At 42.2% G+C, this 21,211-nt stretch overlaps 1 protein-coding gene across 1 annotated transcript in view; it reads left to right on the top strand.

The window, feature by feature from the left end:
* The window catches only part of CTNNA3 (catenin alpha 3), a 928,894-nt gene that overhangs the window by 38,066 nt on the left and 869,617 nt on the right, over nucleotides 1-21,211 (top strand). The window contains exon 3 of the mRNA XM_073353443.1: nucleotides 9,807-9,973. Coding sequence (XP_073209544.1) covers nucleotides 9,807-9,973 — 167 coding nt within the window. The remainder of the gene's footprint in view (nucleotides 1-9,806; nucleotides 9,974-21,211) is intronic.

Below are 21,211 nucleotides of genomic sequence, written 5' to 3'. Positions count from 1 at the left end.
CTGAATTTTCCCAAAACCATGTGTTCTGCAATGTTCAGCCCTCTCCCGGACTTATCAGAGAGATATTAAGGTTCATTTGTTCTGTTAAAGGTACAATACCCAGCAGCTTGCCACATTGACTGAGTTAACATTTACTTTAAATCAAACACAGCACTGGATTGGTTTAGATCAAAAGTAAAACAAGTTTACTGACTAAAGGAGATAAGCTCTGAAATGAGTTTTAGTATAGGAGATAGAGTTAGAAATGGTTACAAGCACATAAAGTGAAAAACGCTTTCTAGAGACTAAGGCCTGGTCTACAGTACATGGTTATTTTAGAATTAGCTGAGTTAATTCAAAATAAAACTGATTCTGTCCACACGACCAAACTGGTTTTTTCGATTTAAAGGGTTCTTTAATCCTATTTCTGTACTCCACCTCGGCAAGTGGAGTAGCACTAAAATCGAGATCGCAGTTCCAGGTTACAGATACTGTGGACGCAATTCAACGTTATTGGCCTCTGGGAGCTATCCCAGAATGCTCCCTTGTAACCGCTCTGAACAACACTCTCAACTCTGCTGCACTAGCCAGGTAGGCAGTAAAAGCCCCAGGAACTTTTGAATTTCATTTCCTGTTTGGTCACCATAAGCACAGGTGACCATCAGCACAGGCGACCATTCAGAGTCCACCATCACAAGAGACCACGCAGTCCCGGATTCATAGACGAGCTCCAGCATGGTCTGAACAGGAGGTACTGGATCTCATCGCATGTTGGGGAGATGAATCTGTTATGGCAGAACTATGTTCCAAAAAAAGAAACGCAAATACATATGCTAAAGTCTCCAGGGCCATGATGGAAAGAGGCTACTCCAGGGGCACAGAGCAGTGTTGTACAAAAATCAAGGAGCTCAGGCAAGCGTACCAAAAAGCCAGGGAGCCGAATGGGCACTCTGGGTCACAGCGCCATACATGCTGCTTCTACCGTGAGCTGCATGCAATTATGGGGGGTGACGCCACCACTACTCCACCACTGTCCGTAGACACCTGCAAGGGGGGAGTTGCACAGAGTGAGGAGGATGAGGAAGAGGAGGAGGAGGAGGACAGTGCACAGGTGGCAAGTGGGGAATCCATTTCCACCCCTAGCCAGGAACTAGTCTTAACGCTGGAGGCAACAGCCTCCCCCCACTCCCAAGATGGGCTCCCGGACCATGACACTGGAGAAGGCACTGCTGGTGAGTGAGAGCCTGATCGGAGCCATGTGGTGGGGTGTGGGAGGAAACCCAGCTGCGCTGGGCTGTTCGTGTTTAGTTTAAAGGGCTCATCCCTGCTCAGAGACTCATCGGACCCATGTGGTGGGTGTGGGGTGGGGTGGGGGGGGGCGGTGTTGTATGAAGCGATCATCCCAGAGAGCCTGCAGGCCCTCCTTTTATATGGCAAACCCCCAGGCATTGCTTGCTATGGGAAAGGGGGCCCTGCAGTTTGAAAGCATTGAAATGAATAGGGAAGAAGCAGAACCCCGCATGCCCCTAGGGTTTACCATGGCTGCCTGCAAGCTGAATTCTGTTGCCCGGCTGCATGTGATGGCTTACTCACACTAAAGTGGAAGGCACTTCAGTATAAGAGGCAAAATGCGACCTTGTACAGAAAGAACATGTGCGGTGTACTCTGAATTGCCTGTTTCACTGAGAAAGTGTGTCCCCTTTGTTCTCTAAAATGTATCTTTAAAAATACTACCCTCCATTTTTTCTCCTCCTGCAGGTGCAAATGTTTCAACGTGGCCCCTATCTACTCCGTCCCAGAGGCTGGTCCAGATTAGAAGGTGGAAAAAACGAACTCGCGACGACATGTTCACCGAGCTAATGCAGTCCTTCCACACAGATAGGGCCAGCTGAATGCGTGGAGGCAAACGACTGCGGAGTCCCGTAAAGCATTAAATGAACACACAGAGAGGAGGGACACACGCAATGAGAGCATGCAGGATGGTATGGTCAAGCTCATGGGGAAGCAAACTGACATGCTCCGCTGTATGGTGGATCTATGCAGGAAAGGCAGCAAGACCACAGACTGCTTCTGCAGCCCCTATATAATCGCCCTCCCTCCTCCCCAAGTTCCATAGCCTCCTCACCCAGATGCCCAAGAACACGGGGGGGGAGGGTGGGTCGCTACGGGGACCCACACACTAAACCCCAGAGGACTGCACAAGCAGAAGAAAGCTGGCATATCTGAAATTTTGATTTGGTTTCTGGACTTCTTCTTCCCTCCTTCTCCAGCCCCCTAACCCAATTACCCCCCCGCCCCGGTCTACCTTCTGATTTCTCTCAATGTGTTGTGCAACAAATAATAAAGAACAGTTTTTAAACAATTGTGACTTTATTTCCTTTCATATACATAGGGGGCGGGTAACTTCAAGAGAAACAAACACAACTGTCACACCGTACCCTGGCCAGTCATGCAACTGGCTTTCAAGGCTTCTATGATGCGCAGCGTGCCCTCTTCTAATAGCACTCTTCTAATAGCCCTGTTGTCTGGCTGTGCGAAATTGGCTGCCAGGCGAGTTGCCTCAACCTCCCACCCCACCATAAATGTCTTCCCCTTACTCTCGCAGATATTGTGGAGCACACAACAAGCAGCAGTTACAATTGGAATATTGGTTGTGCTGAAATCTAACCGAGCCAGTAAACTGCACCAGCGCACTTTCAGACATCCAAAAGCACATTCTACCATTATTCTGCACTTGCTCAGCCTATAGTTGAACTGTTCCTTACTACTGTCCAGGGTGTCTGTGTACGGCTTCATGAGCTATGGTGTTAATGGGTAGGCTGGGTTCCTGAGGATAACTATAGTCATTTTAACATCCCCAACAGTAATTTTCTGGTCTTGAAAGTAAGTCCCTTCCTGCAGCTGTTCAAACAGACCAGAGTTCCTGAAGATGCGAATGTCATGCACCTTTCCCGTCCATCCCACATTGATGTTGGTGAAACATCCCTTGTGATCCACCAGTGCTTGCAGCACCATGGAAGAGTACCCCTTGCAGTTTACGTACTGGCTGCCCTGATGTTCCGGGGCCAAGATAGGGATGTGTTCTGTCTATCGCCTTGCTGCAGTTAGGGAACCCCAGCACATTAAAGCCATCCACAATGGTCTGCATATTTCCCAAAGTCACTACCCTTGATAGCAGCTGGTCAATGATTGCGTTGGCTACTTGCAGCACAGCAGCCCCCACAGTAGATTTGCCCACTCCAAACTGATTCCCGACTGACTGGTAGCTCTTGGGCATTGCAAGCTTCCACAGGGTTATGGCCACTTGCTTCTCAACTGTGAGGGCTGCTCTCATTTTGGTGTCTTTGCGCTTCAGGGCAGGGGACAGCAAGTCACAAAGTTCCATGAAAGTGGCCCTACACATACGAAAGTTTCGTAGCCACTGGGAATCATCCCATACCTGCAACACTATGCGGTCCCACCAGTCTGTGCTTGTTTCCCGGGCCCAGAATCGGCGTTCCACGGCATGAACCTGGCCGAACGCCATCATGATCTTCCAGTTGCCACATGCCGCGCTTCTAGGAACGTCTGTGTCCATGTCCTCTTCAGTATAGTAATCACGCTATCGTCACTTCCTTGCCCAGTTTTGTAGGTCCTGCACATACCACTGGATAATGTGTGAGGTATTTACAATGGTCAAAACTGCAGCGGAGCTCTGAGCGGGCTCCATGCTTTCCACGCTATGGCGCCTGCACGGGTAATCCTGGAAAAAGGGCACGAAACGTAGGAGAGCAGAGTGGCAGGGGAAGAGGTGCTGTTCAGTTCACGATAGCCAAAAAAAGGTGGGAAATGGTTGTCTTCTGTAGCTTTCAAGGTGGCAGGAGCCCAGGACAGACAACATGAAGAAGCTTGGTAGCATGGCAAGAGCGGGAGAGCAGAGTTGGTGGCGGAAGCTGTGCTGCTTGGTTCACAATGGCCGAGCAGAGTTGGCAGCAGAAGCAGTCGATGAGGAAGAGAAAGAGTAGATATGTATAGAGATTACATAGAAAGATGAGAGGAAATGCGAGGTGGATTCATAGTACCAGGAGAGAAGCGGTGCACCATACTGCACTGTCTGCTGAAAGCAGTATGGCGTCTGCACGCCAAAAAGGCGGAAACGATTGTCTGCCGTAGTTTTAACAGAGGGAGGAGTGACTGATGACACACACCCAGAAATACCCGCTAGAATGTTTTTGCCCCATCATGCACTGGGAGCTTAACCCAGAATTCGAATGGGCGGCGGGGACAGCGGGAACTGTGGGATAGCTGCCCACAGTGCATCACTCCGACATTCGATGCTAGCCTTGGTACTGTGGACACACTCCGCTGAATTCACGTGCTTTAGTGGGGACACACAAGACCGAATGTATAAAATTGCTTCCAAAAATTCGAATAGAATAATTTTGAAATAATTTTGTACTGTAGATGTACCCTAAGACTTAACAAAACTACACTCTTGGTTCAAGGTAAGATTCTCATCATGCTACCTTCCGGCAAGAATGCTGACCAACCCCTCTGGTCAGGATCTCCATAAACTGTTTGGTTCCTTTGTCTTCTGAGGTGAAAGATAACTGGGAGTCTTCATCCTTTCTTTTATAGTCCACTGAATCTTTCAAATGGATTCTTTTGAAGATTACCACTTCCCCCGAGTAAATTTCATTCAAGTGTGGGGAAAGCGACATAGTCTACTGGTTTCTTTGCCTGCTGGTGTTTGCTAAAATGCATATTCATCTGTTTCCTGTGATTTCCTCCCTTTGCTGGGATGCTGAGTGGTTATTTCCTCCCCTTGTTGACTTGATGGTCTTGTTTACTTTCTCTGTAAATTGTATTCCTATTGTCTCAATGTATCTTGGAAATACCTTCCATGTGGCAGAACCAAATTCCTTGTCTAGGATGGGGTAACTTTAGCCCTGACTGGAATATGCACTTTGATCATTTCCAATAGGTTTATAATTTTGAATTTGTCCTCTGTATTTACACCACACAATAACAATGATCAGTCTGTTTATTGGTTTTCTGTTAATTTACATAACACCTTTTTAGATACAGGTAATGACATTAGTGAGTTGGGATACACTGAATTAGTAGACCAGCTGAATCTTCCTACCAGATATCAGTGAGCCTCTTGCATAAGGAAAGAAGGCAGTACATAACTCTAAACACTAGGAATCTCAAAAATTCTCCTCTACCTAGGATTCCAAATGGCAGTAGGGAACAGACACTGATTCTTGTATTCTCATTGTTAAACGAATATTATTAGCACTCTTGGCATATTATAGAACAAGATCATAGATATTTAAAGTTAACAGCTTGTTTACACTTAAGACTAGCCAGTATTTCTAAAGGCATCTTTAAAAAAAACAGTCATTTGACACATCAAGAATTTCCTTCAAGTATTTGTAGTCTCTGAATAGGCTACACTTATCTTTAATGGTATCATTTGATTTTTAGCTAGCAAAACTATTAATTCTGGGTTTCAGATCTGGCTTTAGCATCTGCTGACGTAGAGCATTTTAGTGGGCAGAATGTTGTAACCCTTTGACCTTGCACAGCAAGGATTTTCCAGTTCAGCTACAGTGTGTGAGATTAGATGTTTCTATGTTGGTATTTTTCTTAAATTCTCCAAGAGCTGCACTACTACTAAAATAACTTGTGATAGCAAAGGTGGAAGCGCTAGTGTAAACTGATGGATGGAACTTTTGCCACTATGCTATCAAATCTGCTCAGAATGGGTATGGATGACAGTGATAAAGCTGTAACGGACTTATTTTTTAGTGCTTTTATTGTTGCTCCCACTGGTGGAGCTACATTAATGGCAGTGGAAATTGGGAGAAATTTAAGAAAAATGCCATTGTAGATGAGATCATAGTGTCTGAGTCTGAAAGGCTGGAGAGCATAAGCACTATGCTTTCCTATGTTCTTGCAATGCTAGCCTTCCTCAAGGGAACAGGGAGTGAGGGTAAGGCCATGAACCCATCCACTAGATATGATTAGGGATGGTGGGAGACATATGCTTTACCCTGCAAAGAGGTGGCAAACGCTCTCTGCAATATGCCAAGTTGCCTGAAATTCATGCTGGGACTCTCACAGCAACTTGGTCCCTGCCTCATCATCCTATCACAGGGTTGTGCATTAAATGCACAAGGTAGCTCCTACTGCCTTAATATTGAGCAGAGGAAGCATTAAACTTCCATTGTCTGATGTAATAACACACTCCAGTCCGATATTTTCCTGTATCCTGGGATTTTATTCCTTGAAGCTGCACTGTTCAGTTTGTATGCACAGTAGCTCATAAGTGTGTTGTTTTAGTAGTATAGTAAAACCCCAATTTCTTTTTTTTCTTGAAAGGTTTCATATATGTCCAAAAGCTTAAGCAAAACAAGGTTTTACATGAGCAGGATGTCCTAGCATTCTGCCCCAGAATAAGCCCCATGTGCACAGAAGCAATTCCCAGGACTGTGTTCCCTTGTGACTGGATGTGGACCTGCTGCATCTTTCCCTTGGTCACCTCCTTCTATTGGTCACCTCCATCTGCGTCTTCTGGAGGGCCAGGCCACATAAAAGTTCAGTCCCCTCCCAGGGTACACAACGTCCCAAAATAAACACCACCTTCAACAATAGTTCCAAGTTCATTCTTATAGAATCACCAGAAGGTCCCTGAGAGGTCATTTGGTCCAGCCCCCTTCAGTGTTGTAGGACTAAGTATATCTAGACCATCCCTAACAGGTGTCTGTCCAACCTATTCTTAAAGAACTCCAATGAGGGGGATTCCACAACTTTACTTGGAAGAGTATTCCAGAGCTTTATTATCTTTATAGGTAGATAGTAGGAAAAACTCCCTTGCTGTATATTAAGCCCATTACTTCTCATCCTATCTTCAGTGGACATGGAGAACTATTGATCACATCCTCTTTATAACAGTCCTTAACGTTTCTGAAGACTGTTATTAGGTCCTCCCTCAGTTTTCTTTTCTCAATACTAAAACATGCCCAGGTTTTTAACCTTTTTTTTCATAGGTCAGGTTTTCTAAACCGTTTATCACTTTTGTTGCTCTTCTCTGGACTCTGTCTCCAATTTGTTCATGTCTTTCCTAAAGCATGGTGCCAAAAAACTGGACCAAAGACCCCAGGTGAGGACTCACCAGTGTTGAGTAGAGTGGAAAAATTACGTCTCATGTCTTACTTACAACACTCCTGCTAATACATCCCATAATGATGTTTAGGGTTTTTTTTTTGCAACAATATTATATTGCTGACCCTCATTTAGTTTGGAGCAGTTTTGGGAGCAGGGATTGAGTGGTGTCTGCTACCGGAAGTAACCAGCAGCCAGCCTCCTCCCTGTGAAGGAGCAGTTTCCTCCTCCCCTGGTGAAACTACTGTAGTCCTTTCCAGATGGACTTCTTCCTCAACCTTGGAGATCTCCATATGCATATTTTCAGTTAATTCCTCATGTGCATGGATGCTCCTCACCCTAGCCACCTCTTCCTGTAGCTCTCTCACCTGCTTCCTGAGTGATTCTACCAGACGGAACCTTTCCCACTGGATGCAACAGGGAAATGAAGGCCACAGTCTCTGCAAATCCACAGCAGGGCCTGGGAAAAGGCATCCATGGTTGGGTTCCCTGTCTGGACATAGGCACAGGAAGTGGAGCAAGGAGCAGTGTTGTCACTGGCTATGTGGCCTTTTTGAACCATGCTGAGTTTTATACTTTCTCTCTCCTAAAGCCTCCCTCTCAAACTCTTGTTTGCTAGCTCCCCGTGGTTGCTTAGTGCCTGTGTATTAAGCCCTTCTTTCTTGGGTCAGCCCTGCCCCCTCGTTAACACACAGGGGAAGGGTGATCAAAGTGCAGGAGGCTAAAGCCTTGTTAGTGCCCATTCAGCTGCCAGCTAGGAGGCCTCTGGATCCCATTTCCACACAGTCGCCAAACACACACAACCATACTCTAAATTTTAAGTAAGCTAAAAGAAAAACCACACAGAAACAAGCTTGCCCGCTCACCCTAAGAATTAATGCTCGCTTCTTCTTTCCTCTGACTTCCCTGTGTGCTATCCCCCTGTTCATCCTCCACCTCCTCCTGATTTGGTGGTCTATAGTAGACCCCTACTGTGATATCATCTTTGTCCCCTCCCTGTACCACACACCTCCTACTTTCACCCATAGACTGTCATCTGGTTTGCCTTTTTTTTCTGGACCTCAGAACAAGTGTATATATTCTTGATGTACAATGCAACATCAACTCCCTTTCCCCACTTCCTGTTCTTCCTGAACTAAACAAGCTATTCCTTCTATACCAATATTCCAACCAGGAGACTTATCTCACCAAATCTCAGTGATGCCATTTAAGTAATAATTTAGGTTGTATACTAATACTTCCAGTTCTTGCTTTTATACCTCATACTCCTTGGATATGTGTATAGACATCTAAAAGGTTGAACAGATTCTCCTCACTCTTAACATGTCACTGACTCCCCCGGTTTTCCCTCCTGGAAGTCCAGGTTCCACTAAAACATAATGGTCTTCCACCCCTCCTGGGCTTCTCTTCAGTTCCCTGTTCTCTTTGTGAAACACCAGCCCCAGGTCTGCCTCCCTTGACCTTGGCTCCTTGTTCCAGGGACCTGCCATGGGAACTAGCTTTGATTTCCAGCTTAACTGCTCTACTCCACCACCAGCCCCAAATTGCTGGGATGCCTCCCTTTTTAAGTCTTATAACCAGCAGAGGTATGGTAGGGCAGGGCTAATTAAACCAGGAGCAGGCTGACCTATTACATCCAGATTGGTACACAGTGGATGCTGCTGTTATGGAGGGGGTTATGACTGGCATTAGGTTAGATGATAGTTTTGGTTATCTAGATGATATAGTTTGTAGTTTGCACACATTTGATTTGATTGATACATGTGTCAATTTAAAATAACAGTTGTTTAAGAAGAAAACTAGAAAAACAAAAATTCCACCATTTGCAAACATAAAAGATGTGTTTGATAGTGGGATTTTAAGTCTGGATCTTCAAATTCTCTGCACAGATCTTTCCCACTTAAACTAAAGGTGTCTCATCCTCTGTGGACCAGCTCCTAGAGGAGAATGTGACCCACACTTTACCCATGGATTATACAATAACTTTCTATAGAGCAGAAAAATGTTGGCCTTCCAGATTCCTGGGTTCTGTTCCTGCTATTTGGATGGGAGTGTGGTCTAATGGCAAAAGCAGTGGTTACAATAAATAGATCTGGCACATTCTGTCTGAGAGGCAGTGTTACCTGAGTGTATGAAAATTCAGTCTGTCATAATTAAGACGTGGGTTCGATTTCTAGATCTGTTAGAATCTTTCCATTAATTTATGGGTGATATGATACTTTCTTCCCCCCGATGATCAGGGTATGAGCCATTGATCAGCAGTAAGGATTTCAAAGTACACAAATGTGAACAGCAGTGAGTAGAAGAGATGAACTTAGAACTCATGGCCTTCTGGTTTCCAGTGCTCTTTCCCTTAGATTACAATGGCGTTCTGTGAGGGATCCTCATTTCATACATATATAAAATATCTCCATGGAACATCTCTTCCACAGCACTGCAAAGTAAGTGTAAGTGTCACCCATCATACAGGTAAGTGTCACCCATCATACAGAACACCTGTGCATGATCTGGGTTAGCTGAGAGAATGGTCTATGGTCCTCTTTGTAAGGCATTAATAACATGCCAGTTCAACTGACAACATTTTCAGTATGCCAAAGAATTGATGCAGTTAAATTATGTTGCTTAACATTTGTAGCTTTTGAATGTACCCTAAGAGAATTTGTGGATTTATTTTGCAGGTGAAGCTTTAAGAGTATCAGCAAGGGAATTTACCAGTGATCCCTGTTATCTGCCTAAAAGGAAATCTGTTGTTCAAGCAGTACGCTTCCTTCTGGCTGCTGTCACTAGACTTCTGATTCTGGCAGACATGATTGACGTGGCATACTTATTGCAACATTTAACAGTGGTAAGTAGAATCTGCACTAATTCAGTATGAGTGGTCAGAGAAGTGACTGCAAATCGCACCTTCTGATGCAATATACTTTTTCATGTGTGTATCAGGTCAATTATGTTTAATTTCTTCACAAAAAAGTTTGTAATCACTTTTTACTCCTCCTACCATTGAGAGCCAATACAATGACTGGTGTGGGAGAGTGATCTGGCTTCTCCTCTTAATCATACATCACCAACAGAATTTGCAACCCAATTACAATGGAAAAGTCTCTTATTGGTGAAAGTACATGAGACCAAACACAATGCAGATAGTAGGTGAAGTTGGCAGTTAGGAAAAAAAACATCCTGTAAACGGAACAAATCTGATATGGAGCCACTGAGAGGAAATAAATATAGACCCCCCTCTGGTGACATTTTAAATTGAATTATTTTATATTCCCTAGTTGATTATGTGAAACGTTATAAGTTACTATAAAACTGCCATTGCTTCCAGTATATTGATTACTGCTAAATAGGAAAAAATTCTTCTTCTAGAATATCTTGAGATTATTTCCCTGAATTTATTTGTTGAAATGTATTCAATTAATACATTACTGGTGTTCTTTTTGAACCATAGGTTGGTGGTATACATTTGAAATCAGAGCTGTTTTGATAATTATGATGGTCAGATAGGAACAAAAATATGTAACTTATCTGGATGAGTCTAGGTGCAATTTAAACATGCATTTTTCAGGTAGCAAGGAATGAGGTTGGGCAAAGGTACCCACTTATACACACACATGCCCTATTATGGGGTTGTTTGGCTGTGTCACAAGTTAGAGATGCCTCAGGGCTGCTCTAATGATCACCCAGCTTAAACAGCTCCCAAGGGACCATTCCAGCAGCCAGATATTACCAGAGTGCACTTGTGCTCTGACCGTACCTCCTCTACTGTAGCCGTGCACTTTGCCAAGGCCAGAAGAGATTGGTAGTACAGAGCTGGCTTTATAGCATTCATGGCTTCCTCTACAGTGGGGAATCCCCAGCTGGCTGGATAAGCCACCTTTTCCCTTTTCTTTCACTGTTGGTACCAGGCCTTGCCTTCAGTTCTTGTGACTAGTCACACATGTGACTTTGAAATTCACTTTCCTTGATATTTGTGGCAGTAAAACTGAACACCTTGTTTGCTGAGTTAGCATGTGCCAATATGTTAGCTAACTCAAGCTGACTGGCAATCAAGTAACTCAAGATTTAAAAAAAAACCACCTCTACAATTTAGACCATCCTTCAAGGCTGAACAGTGGAAAAAGTGCTTAATAACTTTCCTTTTTAAACAAGTGAATAAGGTACTTCAGTAATACTCATCATCAGATGATGAGTTTTGGAGGGGGCCTCTTGTATCATCATTTTTTGCCCCCTGCATCAAGGTTAAAGAAACTTATTCTGTTTTCTTATGTTTAACATCTGCTTAAAGATGCTTAGTAATGTGCTGTTATTGCCTCATTAGGCAAATTGTTCCACACTTTTGTTGATCTTAATGTCAAGATGCTGTCCTATTAGATAAGCTAGATTCATTCTTTCAATTAATTCCATTACTACCTGTTTTAATACTAGTATCTTGTGTAAAGAGCTTTTCTCCCAGTTTTTGCATTGTGACTTCCAATACTTAAACAGTTACCAATATCATGTTGCTTAAATATATTTTGTAGGCTAATTACATATAGTTCTTTCAGATTCTTTTCCTGGAGCTTTTTTTTTTTTTTCTTCCCCCTGGCTCAGTGCGTGTCTTTTGGTAGCTCATGTTTAGGACTCCGTGTCTATCATGGAGGTCGCAGAAGTCATGGGTTCAATAACTTTCCACGACCTCAGTGACTTCTGCAGCGGTGGGTGTGACTGACCTCAAGGCCACCCATACAGTGTCACACCTTACTCCACAGGTAGACCCATTGACTTCAGTGGGACTACATGTGGAGTAAGGTACTACTCAGTGGGAGCAAGAGAATCAGAATCTGGCCTCAAATGAGACCAGGAAGGAATGTCTCTCCAGACTATAGTATTTCACTGTGAAAGGCATCATGGAGATTTTAATGTTTCCTTTGAAGCATCCAGCATTGGCGGTTGTTGGAGACATTCTAGCTGGACCATTGGCTTGATCTGGTATAGAAAAGTCAATGATCCTACAGCATATAGTATATGTGTGTGAAGTTTGCCAGTTTAGAGTGTTGAAAGTGGTCTTAATAATACTATTTTTTAAAATTTTTCTTGTCTTGATACTTTTCATCAATAGTCTTTGTACCCAGGTGCCATCCCAGGTGCAGCCTTGTGGCCTAAGGTGGCACTGTTTCAGTTTCCCTTTGAGGTTCCAAAAATAACTTATACACACCTGAATCTTTTTTTGGGGTCTTATGTATTTAATACCACCTGGCTCTCCAAAGATCCTCTTTTGGCTTCCCCCCCTACCAATGTTAGGGTTTCTCAGCACTCCTTCCAGGACCTGTGCTTCAAACCCTGGTCTTCTTGGCCTGTAAAGTCTCCTGTCAGGTTTAGGGGTTTCAAAGCCCTCCTTGCTGAGTTCTTCCTCCTACACATCTCCTCCTTGACTGGGCTTGGAGTCTCCTTTTGAGTCCCCTACCTAGTTCCTAATAGTCTCTTGATCTTCTCCAGGTGGATCTAATAATCCCAAGCACTTGTCTGCACTATCTGGGAGAGAGGGGAGCCTTGCCCCACCCACTCAGCAAAGCTCCTAGGGCCTTTAAAGTATATGGTATGGTATGGCCATGTACATTCCCTCTCCCACACACTGATTGCTCCCCGGGACCATCTTCCTCTCATCCAATTATTGTCTTTGTTTGCCTCCCTGGACATGTGGAATGGGATAAATGGCCTCTCTGACGAACCCCTCTGGTCTTAGAGGGCCAGTATCCTGCTGCTCCCCTAAACTTTTATGTAAGAAAATGTTTTCATAATCTTAAAGGCACCCTTCCTAAACACTTTTAGTGCCCTTAAGACAAGTAATAACTAAAATCTGGTGGTATTCTTGGGTATAGATTTTTTTTTAAACAACTCTGAGTCACGATATGATTTTCACTGGGGAGAAAAAACTAACAATGATTGAAAAATCATAAAATGACTCAAAGAATTTTTTGGAAAAACTGAATCTGTACAAAAAAGTAAATTGTCATCTTTTCCCCTTATTTAAATGTAGTTTTCATGAAAGCTGCCAAATTGATAGAGGAATTCAGTTTTCAGCATTATTAACTCACAGAACAAAGTAAATTGCAATCCAAATTCCCCACAATGCCTAACTAATATTCCTTGGCTTTGTCCTGGGAGATAGTATATTATCTGTCTGCTGAGTCAGCCAACAAGGGTACCAGTTATAATGGTACCTTTTTGTATTGAAACTTATTCATTAGGAAATGGGCTAAGACTACCAAGTAGTTTTAACACATGCCATTGATTAGCCATCAAGTGACAACAGCTTTTGGTTGTCACCAACCTGGAACAGGTTCATATACAATAATAATAATAAAAAAACTTTAATGAGTCCTGACTTTGGGAAAAAAAAATATTTAATTATTATATGTTAGAACTGCTTTAGAAAATTCAAATTTTATTCAGTGTGGACCTGGTCCAGCAAAACACATTTAGTTTCCACAAGGTTTCTGCAGCATGCAAAGCAAACTTTGTCTTTGCTGCATCATCTTAAATATTCCAAGTGCATATCTCTTAGAAATACAATAATTTTTAAATATGCCTTGAGAAGTTTTTCTTTGAACCTGTTCTAAAACAGATAGCTCTAACACACTGTCCTATTTCTTCATGAGGGTCGGAGCTGTATAACTGTCATTAATCATTTGAGAGGAGATGAAAAAGTTCTTTGCCTTTCATTTCCATGGCTCTGAGCTTTTTAATTTTACGTAGAATAAAATCAAGGAGTTTGATCACTGAACCAAAATTAATTTTAAAGGTTATATCATTCAGTACAGAATGAACGAAATGAAAATGCTGACCCAGGAAAAGATTTGTTGTATATATAAAAATGAAAGAAAATAGGCCAGCATCATCAAAGGGAGTTGGCATAGTATTTATCTGTTCCCAGTTACATATTTATTGTATTATATGAATTATGTTGCATGGAATCCATATATTCTTATGGATTATTTGTAAAATGCCTACATTGAAGAGATGTTGAAAGTTAATTGTATCGCTCACTCAGTAGAACTCCACACTATTTGATGGAACATTTCAATGCCAGTTTCTCTCTGCTAAAAGTGGGATGCTGCAAGCAGCGTGTTTCCACTCATTGTACGACAGAAAAGCAATCTAGATTGTTAAAATTCAATTTTATTAGAAAATTATGGTACACAAAAGAGAAAAACAATAGCAATATGATTCATTGCCAGAGAAATCCTCTCATAGTCTCACATGTCATTCAGAGCTTAGCTGGAATAAGCAATACATGTGTACTGCGCAGGCGACAAAAGAATAATAGATTTTAGTGAGATCAGCTTTATTGGAACTGCATATGTAAAATGCAAGGGAAGGAAATTTCATTTCTCTTCTCTGGTTGCATAGAAAACTCCATCCAAGAAAGCTCTCACCACTACAACATCAGCACAAACTCTGTGACTGATTGTATTCTGATGGCATGATACTACTTTCAGCTGATTGTGGAAGCGGCAGCCTTATGACATTCAGTGATGCCACATACGCTGTCTAGACCAAATTCATTACCCAAAACAAAGTGATAGGAGAAAGGAAAGTACATCACATTTATGTCTCCATAGACCGCACAGTCCAGACTTGATTCTCCCCCCTCCTTGAGGCAGGGGAGAGAGCAGGTTGAGAGATGCTGACATATTCTCTGCCTCTAAGACCCTCCACTGTATTGACCTGTCCCTTGTATCTGAGTGTTAGATATGGCTGTGTCAAGAGCCACAATCTGTTCTTTTAGGGACTGATCAAACTCAACTTGAAGTCAAAGGAATGATTCAGTGAGATTTGAATTGGAGCCCTTGGTTTTTAGGAGAGTCACTGAAAATGTTGCTTACTCTACTAGTCTACAGATACCATGCAATAATCTTTATGGAAGCAGCTGGGTTAAAAATCAGGTACTATTTTCATTGACCAAATGAGCAAATAAAGTAGATATCAAATCTATAAATACAAACAAAAAATCAGAGCAAAAATTTTGCAATTATCAAAATGCATGCTAGGTTTCATCACACTCTCTCTTTGTTTTTTGTAGTATCTCTGCATCCCTTCCCTTTCCCCTTGTCATTGGTATCTGTTTATCTTGCAAGCTTTTGGAGGCTAGCACCATGGAGCAGTGTAAACAATAAGGATACACATGCAAAAGAAATGGAGCATTCTTGAAGCTGGAGGGATTGTTTATATTGGTTTCACAGAAACGCCATCCATTAAAGTTACTCAGTATGATAATGAATGACTACAAAATCAGATATTGAAACACAAGAAAGATTACTTCATTGGCTGAGCAGTGATGAGGGAAGGACTGTATTATTTACCAACTTTAGAGAACTGTTTCTCTAAAGTAAACCTTCTGTGGGTGTCTCACACAGAACAAATGAAACATGAATAAGCTTTACCAGTGAAGCAATTGGTGATATTTTTTCACTTTAGTTTCTTCATTTATTTAATTGATCAACAATAGTAAGGGAATCCATGTTTACCGAAATGTCTCTTTTCTGACCTACCACCCAAACATTATTTCCCTTATTTCAGCATTCAAAATCTCCTACCCTTCTATATAACTTCTTCATTATTGTGAACAATATGGTCAGACTAAAGTCAATCCCATGCATCTAGTCCTTTGATTCAACAGTCCATTTTCAGCCTCATTCACTTTAGAAGTGATGCTCAATATGTTTAATTAAGTGAATGAATAGACTGGTGGAATGACTTTGAACTTATTGATCAGAGGAGAAAAGCAAGAAGGTAAAAAAACTTTTATTCAAAGAGCCCACCAGCATATCTTTCCTCTAATATATTTCAGATCCTGCTGATCCAGCATATTTTCTTTCTTCTCCTTGACCTGTTTGTTTGTAGATTTACTATTTAAATTTACATATCTTTCACACATTCCTCAGTAGACTCAGTAATATATAAAGCACTGACTTAGAGTGATTTAAAACTATACGAGAAAAAGGAAGAAAAGTGGTAGGAAATGAGAAGCTACATGAGAAGCTAGGCTTCTTTGGGAAGATCATTATCTGCTGCTCCTCCTCCCTGCAAAGCCTCCTTAAAAGTGTTCTGAGCAGTGTAAAAATGATTTGGTTACCCAAGGGAGAATATTTGAGTAACCTCAGTTGACTTGTGCTTCATGCTTTTTGGTATTAATTTTTTTTTATTTGTGCCAGTCCTGATCGGAGTAGAATGTGATGGTATGCTTCAACAGGCACTTAGTCATAGAATCATAGAATATCAGGGTTGGAAGGGACCCCAGAACGTCATCTAGTCCAACCCCCTGCTCGAAGCAGGACCAATTCCCAGTTAAATCATCCCGCCAGGGCTTTGTCAAGCCTGACCTTAAAAACCTCTAAGGAAGGAGATTCTACCACCTCCCTAGGTAACGCATTCCAGTGTTTCACCACCCTCATAGTGAAAAAGTTTTTCCTAATATCCAATCTAAACCTCCCCCACTGCAACTTGAGACCATTACTCCTCGTTCTGTCATCTGCTACCATTGAGAACAGTCTAGAGCCATCCTCTTTGGAACCCCCTTTCAGGTAGTTGAAAGCAGCTATCAAATCCCCCCTCATTCTTCTCTTCTGCAGACTAAACAATCCCAGCTCCCTCAGCCTCTCCTCATAAGTCATGTGTTCTAGACCCCTAATAATTTTTGTTGCCCTTCGCTGGACTCTCTCCAATTTATCCACATCCTTCTTGTAGTGTGGGGCCCAAAACTGGACAAAGTACTCCAGATGAGGCCTCACCAATGTCGAATAGAGGGGAATGATCACGTCCCTCGATCTGCTCGCTATGCCCCTTCTTATACATCCCAAAATGCCATTGGCCTTCTTGGCAACAAGGGCACACTGCTGACTCATATCCAGCTTCTCATCCACTGTCACCCCTAGGTCCTTTTCCGCAGAACTGCTGCCTAGCCATTTGGCCCCTAGTCTGTAGCGGTGCATTGGATTCTTCCGTCCTAAGTGCAGGACCCTGCACTTATCCTTATTGAACCTCATCAGATTTCTTTTGGCCCAATCCTCCAATTTGTCTAGGTCCCTCTGTATCCTATCCCTCCCCTCCAGCGTATCTACCACTCCTCCCAGTTTAGTATCATCTGCAAATTTGCTGAGAGTGCAATGTACACCATCCTCCAGATCATTTATGAAGATATTGAACAAAACCAGCTCCAGGACCGACCCCTGGGGCACTCCACTTGACACTGGCTGCCAACTAGACATGGAGCCATTGATCACCACCCGTTGAGCCCGACAGTCTAGCCAGCTTTCTACCCACCTTATAGTGCATTCATCCAGCCCATACTTCCTTAACTTGCTGACAAGAATACTGTGGGAGACCGTGGCAAAAGCTTTACTAAAGTCAAGAAACAATACATCCACTGCTTTCCCTTCATCCACAGAACCAGTAATCTCATCATAAAAGGCGATTAGATTAGTCAGGCATGACCTTCCCTTGGTGAATCCATGCTGGCTGTTCCTGATCACTTTCCTCTCATGCAAGTGCTTCAGGATTGATTTTTTGAGGACCTGCTCCATGATTTTTCCAGGGACTGAGGTGAGGCTGACTGGCCTGTAGTTCCCAGGATCCTCCTTCTTCCCTTTTTTAAAGATTGGCACTACATTAGCCTTTTTCCAGTCATCCGGGACTTCCCCCGTTCGCCACGAGTTTTCAAAGATAATGGCCAATGGCTCTGCAATCACAGCCGCCAATTCCTTCAGCACTCTCGGATGCAACTCGTCCGGCCCCATGGACTTGTGCACGTCCAGCTTTTCTAAATAGTCCCTAACCACCTCTATCTCCACAGAGGGCTGGCCATCTCTTCCCCATTTTGTGATGCCCAGCACAGCAGTCTTCCCATTCTATTCTATTCCCATTCCCATTCAATAGTCATCCCATTCTATTCTGGTGTATTGTCCAATACAATTGTATTGTATTGTCCAAGTGATGTGTGCTTACAGTTTTGATGCCCTGATATGATGCAATGTAACATAAAAAATTAAATGTGAATGTAGGTAAGCATAGTCTTGATCCAAATCACATCAAACACTATTGTAGACTTTCCACTGAGTTCCACAAGTTTTGGGTCAAGCCCATAATGAGGGATGGCTCTTAAAAAATTGTGGGTCATTTTAGAGAGATGCACAGGAGTAGCTGAGAGAGGCTTTAGTTCCTTGGTTGCTTTACTGTAGTTGATCTGGACTTGCAGATCTTTATTTACAGATCAGCCAACAGAAAAAATTCTTGCTACTACTTCTGAAGTTTGTGCATGCCACAGAGGGGACAGATATGGGTTATTTGTATTTCTAGCATCAGTATTTATAGGTCTGTGTATTTTTCCACTCTACAATTTGTGGCAGAATTACTGCAACATAAATGACACACGTAATGCACATACTAAACAACTACTTAGGAATAGGGCTTTGTGAAACGGCCACCTTTTATTGCAGCAGAATAATGGATACACTACTACTCCTTCAGTGTCACCTACAGACAATGAGAGATGCCCCAACCCCCAGCAAGGTGACTTTACAAACCATGGGGATTCCCAAGGAAGTGTGAAATGATTTAATGATTCTTTTATTCTAATAAGCTATTGCTAGGGAACAAGTTTCCCTTAGTACCACAATAGGGATTATGAAGTATCTCTGTCCCAGCCCATAATATGAGAGTCACTAAAGAAGGAGCATCTTACTACTTCTGTTTCCCAGTGTTCCATTCCCAGCTCTGATGCTGCAGAGCCTTTACCGCATGTCCCCCTTCTGAGCTCTGACACTACAGAGCCTTTATCCCATGTCCCTGGTTCCCCATTCCCACCTCCCATTCCCCCTCCTTAGCAGGCCCAAATATACCTTCAGTACACTCCCCTAGTTGCACCCCTTACAACTTTGGTCGTGTTCTGTTTGGTAGGGTTGTGAGTTGGGTTCTTCATCCCACCTTTTTTGTATCCCATGGGAGGGGCAAGGAGTGACGTTGTACTCCAGTCAGGGGCAGGTATTTCTCTGGTCTTTTAGTGTTTTACATCCCCTCCCCCTCACAATCCTCTTTCGCCCCTCCCAACTGGTTGTTTGACCTTGCCTTGAGATAAGGAATTGAGGCAGTCTTCAAGTGTGTGCTTATACATTCCCACCATGCCCAGTTACACTTTAGCTGTATCCCTTATTTTTTCCCATTGTACTAAAAGCCCAGTCTGGTTGTGGGAAATGCAACACACAGTCTCTTTGTTCATTGTTTTTTACATATATTAGTATAAGATATAAGAGTATTAAAATGTCAAACCCAAAATTCTATCTCAGGCTGGCAAACAAGCCTATATACTAATAAAAAGCTTTATGAGAAGTGGAGGAAGCAGCATAATAGGCTGCACTCAAGAAGACCCTGCTGGGAGGGTGCACCCCATTAACTCCTTATGGGGAAGGAGAAGGGGAGGCCTGGGCCAAGGAGCCCAGTGGAAGGGAGTGCACTGGTTTCGTTCGTGTGTGTGTGTGTGTGTGTGTGAGTGTGTGTGAGAGAGAGAGAAAATGAACCACATCCATCTCAGATTCGTATGTGTGAAGTTCTATGCAAGCTGTTTACACAGCCCAGATATGAAAAAAGGGGTGAAGGAACTGGTCTTATTCTAAATAGGAAAGAAGAGATTTTGGAAGTGACTTAACAAAACTTTAAAGATTTATAAAACTGATGGAAGTATATTTGTCTTAACGGTAAAGGATTAAAAAATGAGAATTTCTGAACTAAAAAAAGATAATGAGGAGCTTAGAGAGAACTATTTGATGCAAAGGGTAATAGGTATATGGAATAAGTTGCTGTTTAATATATTAGAAGTGAAGAGTATAACTGAGTTGGAGAAACTAGTGTTATTTCTAAAGATGGAGGGGATAGAAAGGAACTTGAGAAACCTGAAGATGGGATTAAGGTAAATAAAAATGGGCAGGTATTTTCACCAAATTATTATTTATTTATTATTGTTGAAGTGCCTAGCAGCCCCAGTCAGGTATTGGGACTCCATTGTGTCAGATTGCACAAACACAGCACAAAACGTGTTCCTAAATGCCTTGTTGTTAAATGGTCATTACTGTGTTTCTACAACTTTTTAATTCACTGCTACAGCAACATTCAAACTGAAGTAAATCTAAAGCATCATATTCAGGGAGTAAATGACAATAACGTGAAAGTCATTCTCTGTGGAATATTTTCTGAATTCTAATCTTAGGTGGCAAATTTTAGTTTGGTAAAATGGCCTTGGAAATTCATTTTGTTCTAGTAGATTATTAGTTGCTAGTATAACAATGAAGTCAGTATTATTTCATCTGCTCAACAGTTATTTGTAACTCAGGCATGCACAGATCATTCTGATCCAGACAAATTTCATTTAATAACTCACCTTTGCTTTGGGAAGCAGAAATGAATAAATGCTCACAAAACATATTGCGTACTCTTTATAATCAAATGCATGTCTTCAATCCATTGAGCGCAAGATCATCTGATGTTTCCTGGATTGAGGGTACTATGTGACCTATTCTCCATAAAAATCTATAGAGGCAGGTCCAAGTCCATTCCATTACAGCAAAATATCATGAGAGCAATAGTTTTTTCATAAGTGTGTATTCAGTAATTGGAATTTGAGAGTGCTTTTTAATGGTTCTCCGAAACCTGTCCCATAGTGATTTAAAATAGTACATTTAGTATAATTTAGTCTTTTAAAGCAGCAGTGCATATTAAAACATTAAGGCACTTTTGAATGAATTGCCTTCTTTTTTCAAAATGGAGATTAAATTTGCTTCTTTTCCTTAATTCAACTCATATTCAGCCATATATTTTTAAAAGTATTTAACAAGGTAAAATAAAATAGATCAGTGCTGTATTTTCTACCTTGCATAATGAAGGGTGATAATATTGATATTCAGAACAGCAACGGCTCTCAGGTTTTTTCCTTCCTTAGACAAACTGGAAAAGAACCATTACTCCATATTCTGCAGTGGCAGACTATTTGTTCTACTTCTGTTGTAGAGTTGGCCCTGAATCTGAATGAGGAATGTAAAATTACAACAGATTAAGG

The sequence above is a fragment of the Lepidochelys kempii genome, chromosome 7, assembly GCF_965140265.1.
Source record: "Lepidochelys kempii isolate rLepKem1 chromosome 7, rLepKem1.hap2, whole genome shotgun sequence".
In the NCBI taxonomy this organism is placed as follows: Eukaryota; Metazoa; Chordata; order Testudines; family Cheloniidae; genus Lepidochelys; species Lepidochelys kempii.
The sequence above is the reverse complement of the archived record's forward strand: the minus strand, read 5'-3'. Positions and strand labels throughout refer to the sequence as shown.